The sequence below is a fragment of the Aspergillus lucknowensis genome (assembly GCF_044049455.1).
Source record: "Aspergillus lucknowensis strain CBS 449.75 chromosome Unknown BJX67scaffold_2, whole genome shotgun sequence".
NCBI lineage: Eukaryota > Fungi > Ascomycota > Eurotiomycetes > Eurotiales > Aspergillaceae > Aspergillus > Aspergillus lucknowensis.
This window is the reverse complement of record NW_027263546.1, coordinates 1109037-1124500: the sequence shown is the minus strand read 5'-3', so window position 1 is coordinate 1124500 and position 15464 is coordinate 1109037. Positions and strand designations below refer to the sequence as shown.

Here is a 15464-nt window from a genome sequence, read left to right as displayed (position 1 = left end):
TGAAACGATGGGTCACGAATGTCACACTGGATTCAAGTTTGCCAGTCAAAGTTGCATCGCAAAATACCTTCCTGGGTGGATCATAGAGCTGGACTCATATCAACCAATTAATGGTCGATTATTCGACGCATCAAGTTATTGAACCTTGTAGTAGTTCGGGGCATATTCGAGAAGATATCTCTTCTCTATCTTAGTTATGTCTCGAATAAATGTCTTTTCGCCTGTCTGCAATATCTCGTGGAAGATTACCCAGTCCGCTTTCCGATTCTACGCTTACCGCGTGAGCTAGAGAATCAACTTCTAAGGATAAAAGGAGAGAGATTACTTACAAACATCAATGAGCTGGGGTGGGCATGGAGGGTTAGACCCCCACTGATCGTTTTAAAAGTGCCGTCAGGCTGCATTCTTGCTGCATGGGCGAAATAACCAGTCGTAAGGCATCGCTGTATTTGCTCAGCGGGCTTCGCAAGATCAACTTGCCGGGGCTGAGAGGGAAAATGCTCGTCGGCTTTCACACCAAAGCGTTCGAGGTATCGCTTGAGTTGGGCTCTGATGCTAACCGCTCGCTGTAGTGACCGATAGTTTAGGAGGTTGTCGCGACACCATTTGGAGTCTTTCTTTCCTTTTGTGACGAACGCTTGGTAAACGTTGAGGTAAGTCAGATGGTCACCTTCTTCGACCGCAAACTTTCGGCGACTGCTCTCCAACGGCTTCTTATCCCCGTCATTTTGAACCCAAACTGCACCTTGAAGGCTGACCATCGCAGCAATTGTTAGAATTTCGCTCAGGCAACCAAAGGACTGCGCCGAAAGGAGCACCCTCGCCATCATAGGGTCAATGGCAAGCTCTGCCATTCTTGTCCCCAATGGCTTCGTAAGCTTGGCATAGTCGTCAACGGCCCCCAATGAGTATAACAGCTCAAATGCACGTACAACAAGGTCCGCTGGGGGCGAAGTCAGGAAGTCAAACCGGACAATATTGTCTATTCCCAAGGCTTTGAGCTGCATTACCACAGGGGCCAGATTAGATCGCTGGATCTCCGGTATAGTAGCCTCAGGGAGTTGCTCATATGCCTGCTGTGTATAAAGACGGAAACACTTCCCAGGCTTCGTTCTTCCAGCTCGCCCGGCTCGTTGAACAGCTGCAGCCTTCGATATCGGCACTGCTGTCAATGTTTCGATCCCTGTGTTGGGATTGTAGGCTCTTAACTTTGCGAAGCCGCAGTCGATAACGTATACAATCCCGTTTATAGTCACAGACGCTTCGGCGATATTTGTCGACACCACCACTTTCCGCGTGTTTTCCCCGGCCGGTTCAAAGACGTACATTTGTTGGTCTGTCGTAAGGCCAGAGTAGAGAGGCAGCGGTTGCAGAGATTGAGCCTTCGGATGGAGCGTCGCAGCGCGTTCAGAAATCAATTGGACTGCCCTCTCGATTTCCTCTCGGCCGGTCAGGAAAACCAAAATATCACCGTCTCCTTCCTGTAAGTGGATGTCAAACACTGTTTTGACGCTCCGCTCGACGTAGTCTTCCGCCGGTGATTCAAGAAAGAGCATATCGACCGGATACGTTCGTCCTTCGATACTTATGATTTTTCCAACGCTTCCACCTATCTCACCGTCGGGGTCCCGCTGGAATTCGTTGCCAGCAAAGAAGCGTAGAAAGCTTTCTGCTTGTAAGGTCGCACTACTGACCACAACTCGGAGCTCGGAGCGCCTCTTCAGTATCTTTTTGAGAACCCCTAACAGTATATCTGTGCTCAGAGACCTCTCGTGTGCCTCATCGACCATGATTACTGAGTATCGCGATAAAAGAGGGTCTACAAGTGCCTCTCTAAGTAGCATACCGTCCGTGAGAAACTTGATTCTTGTGGACGCGGATGACTGGTCCTCGAATCGAATTGAGTAGCCGACATCCTCACCTAGTTTGCAACGCAATTCCTCCGCGACTCTCGCTGCTACCGTCGTGGCAGCCACTCGACGAGGCTAACATCTGAGCGTTAATGGAGGTTTCGGTGGGAATTACAAATAGTTGGGGAAGAAATATTACCTGTGTCACGGCAATGGCCTTCCCGCCTGCGCACCATCCTGCCTGGTCAAGATACTGGGGCAGCTGCGTTGTTTTCCCGCTTCCAGTCTGTCCAACAACAATGGTAACGGGATAGGTCTCCACGAGATACAGCAAGGCGGCCTTATGCCTTGCAATGGGAAGCAATGAGGGAGGCTTATATAGTGATGGAATAAAATTTGTCCCGATGTCCAGCTCCGAAGCCATTTCGCCAATGGTGCTGCAAATAGCTCGGAATGTCAACCGAATAGAGAATCAGTCTGTCAAATACTCCATATCAGACATCTCGAGGGCACACTGGGAATCTCCACGCTCGTCAATCTACCGAAGTTGTGTGGGATTGACGAAGCCAAACACTTAGTTGAAGGGTCTCAATTACCTAGGTACATTTTGAGAGCTTCCTCGTACTATTCCCGTTGTGGAGATATCACGTGGTCAACGTCACTGCGCATCCCCAAACAGACCAGTGGCTGATGCTTGGAGGCTCCGACTTGGCCTCCAATCGCAGCCAGCCTCAATTATCCCAATTGCTGCCTGCCTACCAGGGTTGTCTTCGCCACAGCTCCTCTTTCTTTTTCGTCTCCCAGATCCAAATCTGGCTTGCCCTTGCGATTTTGAATTTGAGTGTTCTTGTACACTTTGAGAGCTGGCAACATTATGTCGGACGGAGACAAGAGCGTACGCCGCCGCCCTCCATCCCCCGCATACACCTCAGGACAAGCCACTTACCTCTCAGTAGAGTAATAAGCCGCCCACTGGGCCGCTGAGTCCAAGACCAGAGTCCCCAACCACTGCACGCCCTCTGGATTTCGACGATGAGTTTCAAGAGACCAGCGTCACTGCCGGCTCGTCGGCTCCAGCCCAGCAGACCACTACGGAAGCTGCCCCGCCAAAGCCACCTCGCCCATTGTCTCCCAAACAGCAAGCAGAGAATACACTCAAAGAAGCGTTTCCCTCGGTGGAGGCGTCTGTCATCAAGGCCGTCTTAACGGCAAGCGCGTACGACGTTGAACGAGCTTTCCATGCCCTCCTCGGTTCGTGTTCTTGACCTAGTCTTTGGCCGCTGCGGACTGACAGACTTGTACAGGCATGACGGATCCAAATGCACAAGATGACTACGCTCCCCCGAAGCCACCACGCCCAACCGCAGCACAAAGGCAGTTGGAAGCCGATGAGCAATATGCTCGTCAACTCGCCGAACACTACAGTCGCCGAGCACAGCCGCCCCGTGGGGGAAACGACGACCCTTACAGCCAGCAAAGGAGGGGAAGTGAGCAGTCGGACGAGAAGGAGTACAACTTCTTCGATGGTACGTTTTCGTACTGATCAGTAGATTGCATCTCTGTCCTCTAACAGTGCGACAGATGATCTTCCCGTGATTCGTGAAAATATCCGCAAGGGCTTCCTTGACACCCAAAGTAAGGTCAGCTCATGGGTTCAGAATTTGAAAAAGCGCCTTGATGGCGAAGAGGAAGAGTATGACAATCACAATGCGCGCGAATATGGAGAGGAGCGTTATGGCCGACCGCGCAGAAGTGGCGATCTACGTCGTCGTAGTGGAGATAGAGAACGCTATGATGCGGATCCGCAAGTATTGAGTGATGACTTTTCGGCCCTTGAGCTGAGGGATACAGAAGGTTTTACTACTGCTGCATTGTGCCAACTTACATCGTCTTGCTAATGTGTGTCATAGCTCCTCCACCCCGTCCACCACGGCCGCTTGCGAACCCTTCGCCAGACAGACGCAAGGTGTCATTCCAGGAGGGACCGCCTACAGAGATTGGCAATCTCTATGATGCCTCTGAACCGGCTAAGCGTCCTTCCGGTGCTGGGCCAAAGCAGAGTAAATGGCAGCCTTTGTCGACGGTTGAACCATCTCCCATTGGGGAAAACGACCCGTTCAGCTTAGGTGATAGTGATGACGAGAAAGACACGAAGGTAAAAGACCAAGTAACCACTGAAGAAAGTGAACGTGTGCAGAAAGCCACAGGCGAGGCGGTATCGGAGGAGCTTGGTTCCCCTTCAAAAGACGGTGCTAAAGCAGAGAATACTCTGAAATCTTCATAAGCGCGCTCAGTTCGTTATTATTCAGCCGTTTCTATTTCCCTAGAGCCTAGTAGTTGATGTTGTTGCCGCCATATCTGTACTGTCTTGTCATTTATGCCATAGGTGATGTTTATGATACCAGAGACTGTCTTACTGGAAGCCGAGAGGCCTTAGTTCCTTGAATACTTATCATCCAACTTGTGATGTTACTATACTGGGGATATCATGGACCAATTGCAGCATCTTTGAACATTAAATACGGGTATCTCTCGAGGAATAAACAAAAACAATAGTGCATCAAAGGACTCGGATGAAATGAACAGCGAACACCAAAAGTACTAGTAGCTTTAGAGCAATCATTCCGGTGACTCGTTTGGGAGAGCACGCGAAGTGACGGCAGCTTCTTTCCTCAAGTCTTTTATCACGGTCTGGACCATGCCGAATCATCAGTGCTTAGCATGAAACCGCGGAAACATTCGAGGTCAAACTCACCGCAAGTGCATCAGGGTTGACTCCGTTCTCGATCAATGACACGCAAAGAGAGAGCTCGGTTCGGTCCAGACGCGTATTCTGGAATGAATGAGCAAAGTAATCCAAAGATTCTATCTGGGGATGATTTTGGAAAGCCAGATGGAAGAATGAATCAGAGTAGAGCGTACAAGAAGCGTTGAAATCTCGTGAAGAATGTCAATGACTTCGCGGGCGGCCTGGCGTTTATCGTCGGATTGCGGTGGCATTCTGAGGTAGGACGACTTGAGTGCTGCTTTCTCTGACTGTGCTGATTTAATCCAATGTATTTGACCGTGGATCTGGGGCTCAATCGTGCCAGTGGTGACAAGCAGCTTTGGTTTTCGTTATATCAACTTGAAGTTGTCACAATTGAAGGCACTGGCAGTTGGTGTGCCCTTGCCGACCTGCAGGTGGTAAGAAACTGGTTTTATGACGGTAATTACCAACCTCGTTCGGTTCAGGTTTGGACTTCAAGTCGGACTCTCTCACCTTTGACTGGGGCCATTCTTCTTCTAACCCCTCGACTCAAGAGCCATTGGAATACAACGTGCTACAGGATTGTTCCCCCCATCTCCAAAACGCGTCGGATGTGGATCCTGGAGGGCTCAAGAATGTTGGAGGATCTGACGATATCCGACATTCATTCCTTGGGCAAATCCCAGGCATTCGAGATCCTGGCCCAGATTGCACGCGTCGAGAAAAAGTCCTTCCCCGCCAGCGAGGCTTTCCCATTTTGTGAAGAGCTCTGGCGCAAGAAGCCTAACACGAGGGTGCTTTATGTGACGTGGACGTCACAGGGCGCACAGTCACCCCTGCCTTTGATTGCATATGCCGTCTATGCTCGGCAGAAGGGGGTAGCATGGCTGCACAAGATCTGTGTCGCAGAGCCGTTTCGCCGAAAAGGCATCGGCATGCAACTTATGGAGTATATTCGGGCTCGGCTTCGAAACGAAGACTGCCAATACATTCATCTCTGGGTCGATAAAGCGAGGGAACATGCGCGATCTCTGTATCTCCGGATTGGCTTTGAGGAACATGAGGAACTTCCTGATTACTATTCGCCAGGACGCGCTGGAATTAAGATGACTCTCGGCCTTGAGAGTGGCACTTGAGCATGCCCCTATCACTCCTGCGCCACTCCTTGGGCCGTTTGGCTTTTCAACCCTTTGGAGAGGGTTCTTTTCGAGGGTTTCATCTTGGATAAGGGGAGAATCTTATTCCTGGCGTCTCTCTTCTTCCCCGAGTCCTGCTGAAAATCAATGCACATGGTTGGCCCAAGCCGCTGTTCCTAGGCTTCTAGGAGCATCCCTTGCAGATTGTGCATTTCGCAACGTGAGCTTTATCGCGCCGGTCCCGCGTTCTCTAACCATTCCCATGCCTATGTGACGTCAAACAAATCCAGGTATGGCTTTTTTGAAGGGTCACGAAGGCCCGAGGATTCTCCTGTATAGAACGGGCCCCTGGGTCGGACACCCCGTGAGAATGTCCCCGAAGGGCACCACTTTCCCACCCGCAGCTACTTTTCGAATCCTATGCTCACTTTCCACAATCCAGCTTCTTGTTTTGCAGAGACAGGATCTCCCAGATGTTCTTCCAAGCGCTTGCAAACAGTGCTATTGTGGGTTAGAGTTCGAAAAATATACAACCTGGGCTGTTCACTATCCTTTTAGGGCTATGGCGCTCTTTGCACTTATTCTCCTAAGTGTCCTCTCTGCAGTGAATGCGAACTTAGTTGCGAATTACCCAATCAATGCGCAGCTACCTCCTGTGGCGCGTGTATCTCAGCCGTTCAGCTTCATTTTTTCCGAGGGAACCTTTGGCGGAGGCGACTCTCGAGCAACCTACTCACTCTCAAACGCTCCATCATGGCTAAAGGTGGATAGCATGTCTCGCGCGTTGTCGGGGACCCCGAAGAAAGAAGATACTGGATCACGGACGTTTGCCCTTATTGCGTCTGACCAGACAGGATCTGCTAGTATGCAGGTAACTCTCATCGTGACTGCAGAGGACGGTCCAAAGCCGGGGAAATCTCTCGGGCCCCAGCTGGAAGCGAAAGGCCCAACATCTGCTCCCTCTAACGTGGTCGTACGCTCTGGTGACTCTTTCTCATTTTCATTCGATCCGGAAACTTTCACAGACACTCGTCCGTCAACGGTCTACTATGGAACGTCATATCCAGATAACGCACCACTCCCGTCCTGGATTGGTTTCGACCAATCCTCGCTTCGGTTTTACGGTACCACGCCCAATATTGGGCCTCAGACTTTCAACCTTAACTTGGTTGCTTCCGACGTGTCCGGATTTAGTGCAGCTACCATGACCTTCGCGATAACCGTCAGCCCCCACATTCTGTCGTTCAAACAAAGCGCCCAGCCCCTATCTATTACTCAGGGGAAACGGTTCAATAGTCCTCGCTTTGCCGATACCTTGTCTTTGGACGGGGCCAAACCGACCACTGATGCGCTGGTACAAACGGAGGTCGATGCGCCGGATTGGCTGGAAGTTGATAAACAATACCTATCCTTCACCGGTACTCCCCCGGACGATGGGAAAAATGAGAACGTGACTATCATGGTGAAGGACACATATCAGGATGTGGCCACGCTTGTTGTATCTCTCCGGTACTCACAATTCTTCCGGCCTGGCTTTGATGAGTGTGATGCCGTTATTGGTCAATATTTCACATGTATATTTAACAACTCCGCTCTTACTGATGACTCCGTCCAGCTTGATGTCGACCTAGGGGAAAAGCTGCCATGGCTACATTACGATCGTGACAACAAGACTCTCTTCGGCGAAGTGCCATCACACGCTCACCCGGACAGTTATACAATCCGATTGACGGCTCGCCAAGGAGCTACAGAGGATGACAAACAGTTCATCATTAATACCGTTAAGGAGAAAAACTCCTCCGGGGCAGGAAGTAGCTCCAGTGATTCGGGAGGTTCCGGCGGGAAGAAAGCTGGCATTATTGCGATGGCAATATTCATCCCATTGGGCTGCGTGGGGATTGCTTTCCTTCTCCTATGCTGTCGACGTCGCAGGCAACAGTGGGCGAATCACCAAAAAGGGGAGGGATTCGAAGAGAAGGCACTACCGCCAGAGCCATTTGGGCCTGGATTATCGCACTGCCAGCCGTTCGAGGATACTACACAGGGAGATCCTCCTTCCATGGGCGAAGTTCCTCCACCAGGTTCGAAGCCTCCGAAATTGGAGTTAGAGCCTTGGTGGAATGATAATAGCGAAGGCAGGAATGTAACTACCCAACGAGCACTGGGAACAGAGAGCACTTTGCCAGACTCGGCAATTGAATGGGGGCTTATTCCGCTGCAAGAGCCCGAACAAAACGAGAATAAACCACCTGAGGAGCCCGCGCCCAAGCCTAATCGCTTATCTTTCCAGAGCAGTCCGCCGGTGCGAAGGGGTTTCTCAAATCGTTCTGGGAGGAGAGAGCCGCTCAAGTCAATTCAGCCAAGAAGATCACTGAAACGAAACTCTGCATTATCATCACGATCTAAACGGTGGTCTAGAAGATCGAGTGGTATTTCTTCTGCCTCTTCGGGGCTCCCAGTAAGGCTCAGTGGCGCGGGCCATGGAGCGGGGGGGATTGGACCACCAGGACATGGATTCGTGAAGGTTTCCTGGCAGAACACCCAGGCATCACTGCCGAGTGAGGGAAGCAGCGTTGGGAATCTGGCGCCGCTGTTTCCTCGCCCTCCGCCTCGCACAAAGGATAGCCAAGAATACTCGAAGAGGGTGAGTGTGCGTACCGTGGATCAAGATAGCTTGACCACTTCAGAGTCGGACTGGTTGGAGGCATTCGTCCAAGGCCGCGCAAAGAGCCGACATTCTTCCAACCCTTTTATAGCGGGGCACATCGGTCGTCGCGTATCGTCCAGCCTCCGCGCTTTAGAGCGAGCCCAGAGCAATGCGAGCCGAGCAGATACTCTCAACAGCGCTATAGACAATGATGGCTGTCTCCCGCGAGAGCGCCCTCGGTCGCTGGCCTTGTCAGGGTCCGTCTATACGGACGACTATCGTCATTCGACCTATTTAAGCTCTTTATCCGAAGAGTCGCTTAACGTGCAGCCGCTGGCAGCTCTGAAGAACGGGCCAAGCCAGTCGAGTTTAGCAGAGCACTATTCGAAGATTCTCGCACCCCTCCCTCGTTTCTTCAGCGAGCTGAGTCTAAACAATGCCAGGCGTGACGGCGCTGGAGAGGCGTATGATGCTGAAGAACACCAGAAGCTATCTGGCCCTCGTCGATGGTCCCGATCGAGCCCTTCACTGCAAAATTGGCGTCGGCTTCGGAAGAGCCCTTCGACGTCGTCAATGCAATACGACGCAAAGGCTCGCCGGGTGAGTTGGATGCGGACGGTTGAGCGGGATGCGAGCTACCAACGCGGCTTACAGAGAGAGCTCACAGAAAGCGTGCTCAGCGATATAGCATTTGTGTAGTGTCTGATTTGGAGGTGCTTATCCGGTTTGACTAAGTAGATACCATTCTGTTCTGTTTAGGGAAATTTTCATCTCGCATTTCCAATAATCGCGAAGGTTGTGAAATTATAGTTGGCATAATCTTCCAAGAAATCCCACAGCGTGAGCATCCATGAAAGATTTGGGAGCACCCTTGAGGTCCTCTCGTAAGATTCCGTTTCAGTTGGGGTTCTTCGGCCTAACCAAGGCACCGAGAGAGAGTCAGCGATGATTGGACACGGGAATGCTCCTCGACCTCAGCCTGGTGTGATTGACAGAGTTTTCACACTCCGGCCAATGGGGTTGAGGGACTGAGATTCCAAGCTCTGTGACAGTTGAGGCCCTCTCGCTGCTGCCAGTGGCTTTCCAGTTCGAAGCTGGACAATGGAATTGCAGGTCATGTGGAGTCAGCAGCGCTAAGCGTTTCCGTCAGTTTCATCACCGGCAGCACGCGACGAGAAAATTCTTTGCACCCTGATTGACCAAGCAGGAGGTTTCATCGGGGGTCTGAAATTAGGGTGAGGATATCGGACTTCCTGGGATTGGGTTCGTTAAAATGACTGTTATCCACGCTGGACACGGCATGGAAGCACGAGTGTAGAGGTAAAGCTTGCGAAACGCTGGAGTATAGTACCCTCGATGGCGCCCCCGGTCATCAAAGAACGACAGCATTTGTCTGTCTTTGCCGTGAACCCCTTTGCGAGAATTAAGAATCGAAGACTGGATGTCAAGACAAGTTCACTAATTAGTCCCCACCCGCTAATTCCTGATGAACGCCTTGAAAGAAGATGGCCTGGCCTCCCCCAGCTGGTTGTAAATCTGGGACTGTCCCGCACGCCGCCTCTCAATTCTGCCCTTGCCCTCCTTCTGGCACTCCCACCTGATTCTGCTCCCTCCCCCCTCTCCCCTCTCCCTCTTTTCCCAATTTCTCTCACTTCTCTCTCTAACCTTTTCACAGGCCTCCTGTGATTCTGGCCGGTTTCCTCATCTTTCAAAAGTTAATTGTGATCCGTTAGAAACTATGGGCCAGACTCTGTCAGAGCCTGTCGTCGATAAGGTGAGTGGACTGTGACCGATTGAAGTTTTGCTGCCTTGGAACCCCCTCTGTCTCCCTCACTCCCCACACTCCAAGCCTTCCGATTGCGATTCGAAATTCCTTCCCTATCTCGAACCGCTCCTATTTTTCAACGGCAATTTCTTCAGATGCGCCGTTGATATTTGCCCCTCATCGATGTTCCGTTCCTCAATATGGTCACGGACCAATCCGCGTGATCGTCGTCATTTAACCTGTGCTTTTTTCTTCGCCCGAGGAGTTCCAGAATTCATGGCTCATCCCTGCGGGGTCCCCATCCTCGCATGGCAAAGATGTCTTTTATTGCCCTCCAAGACGACCATTTCGCGTCTCTCTTTTCGCAGAATGGAACGCCTGAATTTATTTGCGATCATCGCTAACCCCCGGCACCGTTTAGACTTCATCAGAAGGTCAAGATGAATGCTGTATATATGGCGTTTCGGCCATGCAGGGCTGGCGAATCAGCATGGAGGACGCCCATGCTGCTGTCCTCGATCTTCAAGCAAAACAAGCCGGCTCCAGCGATAAACCAACCGATCCCGATAAACGCCTTGCTTTCTTCGGAGTATACGATGGTCACGGTGGGGACAAAGTCGCTTTGTTTGCGGGGGATAACGTGCACAAGATTATCGCGAGACAAGAATCATTCGGAAAGGGCGACATCGAACAAGCCTTGAAGGATGGGTTTTTGGCTACCGACCGAGCTATATTGGAAGGTCCGTATCTATTCTGATCTTCATTTCCGGTCCCGGTATTTCCGGTCTGACTTGGCTAGATCCGAAATATGAGGAGGAAGTTTCAGGCTGTACTGCCGCTGTTAGCGTGATCTCGAAGCATAAAATCTGGGTGGTATGTTTTCGGCCGTTTCTGCCGGAGGGAATCTGTTCATTGATAGTCTCTCGCAGGCAAATGCTGGTGATTCACGCTCCGTGCTAGGCGTCAAGGGTCGCGCCAAACCTCTCTCTTTTGATCACAAACCCCAAAATGAAGGTTTGTGGTCTTAATATCCCTGCGTGATCTCCCACCTGCAATAGTCTGATAATTTGTCCATAGGCGAGAAGGCTCGCATTAGCGCTGCTGGCGGCTTCGTCGACTTTGGGCGAGTGAACGGTAACCTCGCCTTATCGCGTGCCATTGGAGACTTCGAATTCAAGAAGAGCCCCGAACTCTCGCCCGAGCAGCAGATCGTCACTGCTTACCCGGACGTCACCGTTCATGATCTTAGCGATGATGACGAATTTTTAGTAATTGCCTGCGATGGTATGGTTTCATTCCGTTTGTTGCCTTCGATCAGATATCTGATGTTCCCCCGATAGGCATCTGGGATTGCCAGTCTTCTCAGGCTGTAGTCGAATTCGTTCGCCGCGGTATAGCAGCCAAGCAAGACCTGTACCGGATTTGCGAAAACATGATGGACAACTGCCTCGCCTCCAACAGCGAAACCGGTGGTGTTGGTTGTGACAACATGACGATGATCATTATTGGTCTCCTTAATGGCAGAACCAAGGAGGAGTGGTATAAGCAGATCGCGGAGCGTGTAGCTAACGGCGACGGTCCCTGCGCTCCGCCAGAGTACGGCAAGTCTCTCGAGAATCCCACGGCCTCCATTCCCTACTGACTGAACGGTGGGGTGTGCAGCTGAATTCCGCGGCCCTGGAATCCGAAACCAATTCGAAGAAAACCCGGATGACTACGAGATCGACCATGATCGCGCCCGGCCATTTAGCGTGCGTTCAAGTAGAATAATTCTTTTGGGAGATGGCAGCACGTTAATTCCAGAAAAGCAGAATGACGAGGAACTTTTTGACCACACCGAGGAAGACCAGGATCTCCCCAACCAGGTGGACCGACAGGATCCCGATACAGAAAGGAATGAACGCGAAGGAACTCCCGGGCCCCAATCCGCTACCTCCCAGACAGACGCTTCTACTTCCGATGGCTCTGAGCCATCAGCCAGTCCAGGGACACCGCAGAAACCCGCCGCCTCGTAGTACCGCTATGTCTCTTACGCCTAATCCCTTTCATTTTGGTCCCTGAAACAACTCTCGTGTGATTATACGACGTCCACACTCTGCCTTTCCGGCCCCGTGTCTTTGATTGAGTGGCCTTTGTTCCATTTCGTTGACTCCGCTGTTGGTTGGGGAAGGAAGTGGGAGTTGCGAAAGAAGGCGGTCCATTTCATCCATCTACCACCCTGTTCTCATTGTTTATCCCATCTTATCCTTTCTCGAAACTGTCAAGACCAATTCATCTTCCGCACCGCGCAGGGTGGAGGCTCGCCGAGGGTTTGAAGGCATCCCTACGTCCCTGTCATCTTCTTCCGCTTTGTTTCCCATGCCGCGAGCGGCAGACCTCATGAGAGTACGTTTGTTTCATATTTCGACATAAGATACCGCCACAACCACTATTACGAACATCTTCCAACTCCATTCATGATCTCAGCTGTGTCCTTATCTTTCTTTTCTTCGTTTTCTATATTCTCCGTCTTCTGATCATTGTCTCTGTGCTACGGTCTTCCCGTTATCAATGGCCGCTTGGATGCTTCCTTCTCGGTTGATCGATGACCTCACAGCTACCGGAAAGGTCTGAGGACGCCTTTTCACATTGCAACATTTGCACTTATGTCGGCGTAACCGGAGAGTTCAGTCTATGGCATGAAGATGGGTTTGTCGGCGGACGGAGTTCCTGGAAATGTGACGGATGCGATCGACGTTTGTGACCTGCTTTTATATCGTATGCAGATAGAATCCGTTGGCTGCACTTGTAAATACTCTTACGTTTTGTCCCTTCATCTGAAAGCTTGTGTTTCCGCTCGCTCTGAGATCATCTTGAGGCTTGAGCACGTCTAATGTTTTATTGAGCGCTGTGGTCTTGGAGGGGTACGGTATGTAAAATACCCCCACCACAGCCGTCACCGAGTGGGAAAATTCGGTGCTAAAGGTCGTAATGTTATTTCATTACAAGTCTCGAACCACGTGCCAAAGCTCCTTCAAATTCGTGGATTATTCGAATTTTTCCCTTCCCCTATTCAAAGAAGGGAAAGAAAAAAAATGCCACCAAAGAATTCTTCCAGATTATACCGTCGAAATAAATCTACTTCTTGAATTGTCTGACCTCCCATCGTGCCTCCTCCGCGTTATCTTTGCAGAGGACCCGCAAAGAGCCGTGAACCACGGGCCGTGACAGCTGTTGAGCTCTCGACCGGAGGCACCCGCAGGCTCTTTTTCTCTTCCATTCCGTCATTCATCCCACGCCTCAGCCAACTCGCTCCGATTCTTGGGCCATCGCTCGTTTTCTCAATTCCTTTCCCCCGAATCTCCCGCCCGTAAATCATCGACGGAAGTTGAGCAGTGCTCCCTCAGTCCAACATGTCCTCGCCGCAAGCTAGCAAGCGCAAGCGCACCAATTCCCAACATCTCTCCACAGCAGACATCGCCAAATCATCCACGACCGATCTCCTGCAACCTTCCTCACGCGATGCTTCTGGCGAAGAGGGTGACGAATCTACAGGCCCAGCTATGACGCCATCTGTCAATGCTGCCACCACCGTGCCTCCTTCAAAACGAGCTCGGAAGGCTTCCGTCAGCGAAGCCCGTGCTGCCTCATCCAACGGTGATGCGGCAAACGACGCTTCAGCGATCAGCAAGGAGGATCCAGGCGAACCTTCCGAAACAACGCCGGCCAGCAGTGACATCGAAACCCAGACAAAGGGCCGACACAGTCTGCATCTGAAGACAACGCAGGATGAGGGATTGATGAGGCCACCTCTCCCTGCCGGACTACAGGACCCTGCTGGGGGATATAAGACCAACCCTCCGCCGGTAGGGCGTCCAGTGCGGGTGTATGCGGATGGTGTATTCGACTTATTCCATGTCGGGTAGGTTTTGAATTACCAACTTTCCTTAGCGATTCCCTAAGCTTTGAAGTGTGTTTTTGCAACGTGAGGCTGACTGATATTCCCGCAGCCACATGCGACAGCTCGAGCAGGCCAAAAAGGCCTTCCCAGAGGTATATCTCATTGTTGGAGTGACCGGAGACGAGGAAACACATCTCCGCAAAGGCCTTACCGTCCTGAGCGGTGCAGAGCGGGCTGAAAGTGTTCGTCACTGCAAATGGGTGGATGAGGTTATTCCCAACTGTCCGTGGATCGTCACTCCGGAATTCATCGTGGAACACAGGATCGACTATGTTGCGCACGATGATTTGCCGTACGGGGCTGCGGAGGGTGACGATATCTATGCTCCTATTAAGGCTCAAGGGAAGTTCCTCGTTACTCAGCGGACAGAGGGGGTGAGCACTACAGGCGTCATCACGAGGTGCGTTCCTTCCCCCAAGCTCTGCTCTCCCAATCTAAGTCTTTTAAGAATTGTTCGTGATTACGACCGTTATATTTCTCGCCAATTCAAGCGCGGAGCTTCAAGACAGGAGTTGAATGTGTCTTGGCTCAAGAAGAATGAATTGGAGATCAAGCGCCATGTTTCGGAGCTCAGGGACAGCATTATGACCAACTGGAGCAACACCGGTCAGGAGCTGGGACGAGAGCTGCGGCAGCTATGGAACAGCCGGCCAAATAGCCCGGCTCCTAGCGCTAGAAACAGTGTAGACTACATCAGCTCACGTGGTGTGGTCAGTCCGACGGGCGGCAAGACGCACGTTTCCCGAGTCGAAGCGTTAGGTCGTCCCGAGAGTATCAATGGGAGGGAGCCAGATTTCGCAACCGGCTACAGTCTGGGGTTGATCGGAGGTGTTAGGGCCTGGGTTAGTCTCCTTCCCTTTGGTGTCATGTGAGCTGCAGCTAACAGCCGATAGATGCGCAGCCGCCGCTCCCTCTTAGAAAGTCGGGGCCAGTCACCGACCAGCGAAGAGGAGCATGAGTCCGAAATGGAACGCAACAATGGTTACGCTGGGCCGTCTGAACAGGCCCAGTGAATATCGGCGCTCTGCATCTCTTCATACGCTCAGTACGTAGGCTAAGCAGCTCTTGCGCTGCCCCCGGTTTCCCACTGACCCTCCATCCATACCGATGATTGTCATTCTATCAACGACCATTGGGGCCGCGGTCGACGGGGCTAATCCGAATCTTGCATTCGACTTTCACTTTTCACGTGCACAAACATATGCATCTTATCCTCTCTTGATCATCATCTACTGTACAACACCAACACCAACATTAGGGCACAAGCATGAAGGACACTACGGACGAGCATCTTTATCCATTTGACTTGACATGCATGGGACGAAATTGACACATCCTCTTTCCGATTTTCTATTTTTGTGATGGGCGACCGAGTAT

At 51.5% G+C, this 15464-nt stretch overlaps 7 protein-coding genes across 7 annotated transcripts; 5 read left to right on the top strand and 2 right to left on the bottom strand.

Annotated features, from left to right (window-relative positions):
• Window positions 1-15: 15 nt before the first annotated feature.
• BJX67DRAFT_102098 (putative ATP dependent RNA helicase) lies at window positions 16-2428 on the bottom strand. Its single transcript, XM_071024205.1, has 3 exons — window positions 2050-2428; window positions 330-1985; window positions 16-267 (listed from the first exon to the last, which is right to left on the bottom strand). Exons 1-3 carry the CDS (start codon window positions 2272-2274, stop codon window positions 136-138), a joined length of 2013 nt encoding a protein of 670 aa, XP_070891166.1. The 5' UTR covers window positions 2275-2428; the 3' UTR covers window positions 16-135.
• A 140-nt stretch (window positions 2429-2568) lies between these two features.
• On the top strand, window positions 2569-4339 carry BJX67DRAFT_341740 (uncharacterized protein). The gene is made up of 5 exons (XM_071027935.1): window positions 2569-2745; window positions 2807-3101; window positions 3155-3376; window positions 3432-3704; window positions 3761-4339. Exons 1-5 carry the CDS (start codon window positions 2725-2727, stop codon window positions 4132-4134), a joined length of 1185 nt encoding a protein of 394 aa, XP_070891165.1. The 5' UTR covers window positions 2569-2724; the 3' UTR covers window positions 4135-4339.
• BJX67DRAFT_341737 (mitotic-spindle organizing protein 1) lies at window positions 4340-5002 on the bottom strand. Its single transcript, XM_071027934.1, has 3 exons — window positions 4773-5002; window positions 4606-4683; window positions 4340-4541 (listed from the first exon to the last, which is right to left on the bottom strand). The coding sequence occupies exons 1-3, from the start codon at window positions 4848-4850 to the stop codon at window positions 4470-4472; spliced, it is 228 nt and encodes a 75-aa protein (XP_070891164.1). The 5' UTR covers window positions 4851-5002; the 3' UTR covers window positions 4340-4469.
• Window positions 5003-5234: 232 nt separating this feature from the next.
• BJX67DRAFT_377014 (GNAT family N-acetyltransferase) lies at window positions 5235-5735 on the top strand (the record flags this gene model as incomplete). The annotated part of the gene is made up of 1 exon (XM_071032005.1): window positions 5235-5735. The coding sequence occupies one exon, from the start codon at window positions 5235-5237 to the stop codon at window positions 5733-5735; it is 501 nt and encodes a 166-aa protein (XP_070891163.1).
• Window positions 5736-6297: 562 nt separating this feature from the next.
• On the top strand, window positions 6298-9081 carry BJX67DRAFT_377013 (putative transmembrane glycoprotein; the record flags this gene model as incomplete). The annotated part of the gene is made up of 1 exon (XM_071032004.1): window positions 6298-9081. One exon carries the CDS (start codon window positions 6298-6300, stop codon window positions 9079-9081), a length of 2784 nt encoding a protein of 927 aa, XP_070891162.1.
• Window positions 9082-10342: 1261 nt separating this feature from the next.
• BJX67DRAFT_102020 (PP2C family serine/threonine-protein phosphatase) lies at window positions 10343-12447 on the top strand. Its single transcript, XM_071024204.1, has 7 exons — window positions 10343-10887; window positions 10947-11020; window positions 11077-11161; window positions 11225-11431; window positions 11488-11748; window positions 11810-11898; window positions 11956-12447. The coding sequence occupies exons 1-7, from the start codon at window positions 10617-10619 to the stop codon at window positions 12160-12162; spliced, it is 1194 nt and encodes a 397-aa protein (XP_070891161.1). The 5' UTR covers window positions 10343-10616; the 3' UTR covers window positions 12163-12447.
• A 1000-nt stretch (window positions 12448-13447) lies between these two features.
• On the top strand, window positions 13448-15206 carry BJX67DRAFT_101970 (choline-phosphate cytidylyltransferase). The gene is made up of 4 exons (XM_071024203.1): window positions 13448-14048; window positions 14137-14487; window positions 14536-14929; window positions 14981-15206. The coding sequence occupies exons 1-4, from the start codon at window positions 13540-13542 to the stop codon at window positions 15098-15100; spliced, it is 1374 nt and encodes a 457-aa protein (XP_070891160.1). The 5' UTR covers window positions 13448-13539; the 3' UTR covers window positions 15101-15206.
• Window positions 15207-15464: the final 258 nt, after the last annotated feature.

Coding starts and splice junctions, on each gene's coding strand:
- BJX67DRAFT_102098 (XM_071024205.1), bottom strand. CDS start 2,274: ATGGCTTCGGAGCTGGACATCGGGACAAATTTTATTCCATCACTATAT. Junction 1,986..2,049: donor AGGCCATTGCCGTGACACAG/GTAATATTTCTT, acceptor CTCAGATGTTAG/CCTCGTCGAGTGGCTGCCAC. Junction 268..329: donor ACCCCAGCTCATTGATGTTT/GTAAGTAATCTC, acceptor CGGTAAGCGTAG/AATCGGAAAGCGGACTGGGT.
- BJX67DRAFT_102020 (XM_071024204.1), top strand. CDS start 10,617: ATGCAGGGCTGGCGAATCAGCATGGAGGACGCCCATGCTGCTGTCCTC. Junction 10,888..10,946: donor CGACCGAGCTATATTGGAAG/GTCCGTATCTAT, acceptor TGACTTGGCTAG/ATCCGAAATATGAGGAGGAA. Junction 11,899..11,955: donor ATCGCGCCCGGCCATTTAGC/GTGCGTTCAAGT, acceptor ATTCCAGAAAAG/CAGAATGACGAGGAACTTTT.
- BJX67DRAFT_101970 (XM_071024203.1), top strand. CDS start 13,540: ATGTCCTCGCCGCAAGCTAGCAAGCGCAAGCGCACCAATTCCCAACAT. Junction 14,049..14,136: donor TTCGACTTATTCCATGTCGG/GTAGGTTTTGAA, acceptor ATATTCCCGCAG/CCACATGCGACAGCTCGAGC. Junction 14,488..14,535: donor ACTACAGGCGTCATCACGAG/GTGCGTTCCTTC, acceptor AAGTCTTTTAAG/AATTGTTCGTGATTACGACC.
- BJX67DRAFT_341737 (XM_071027934.1), bottom strand. CDS start 4,850: ATGCCACCGCAATCCGACGATAAACGCCAGGCCGCCCGCGAAGTCATT. Junction 4,684..4,772: donor ACGAGATTTCAACGCTTCTT/GTACGCTCTACT, acceptor CATTCATTCCAG/AATACGCGTCTGGACCGAAC. Junction 4,542..4,605: donor TCAACCCTGATGCACTTGCG/GTGAGTTTGACC, acceptor GGCATGGTCCAG/ACCGTGATAAAAGACTTGAG.
- BJX67DRAFT_341740 (XM_071027935.1), top strand. CDS start 2,725: ATGTCGGACGGAGACAAGAGC. Junction 2,746..2,806: donor TGTCGGACGGAGACAAGAGC/GTACGCCGCCGC, acceptor ACCTCTCAGTAG/AGTAATAAGCCGCCCACTGG. Junction 3,102..3,154: donor AGCTTTCCATGCCCTCCTCG/GTTCGTGTTCTT, acceptor AGACTTGTACAG/GCATGACGGATCCAAATGCA.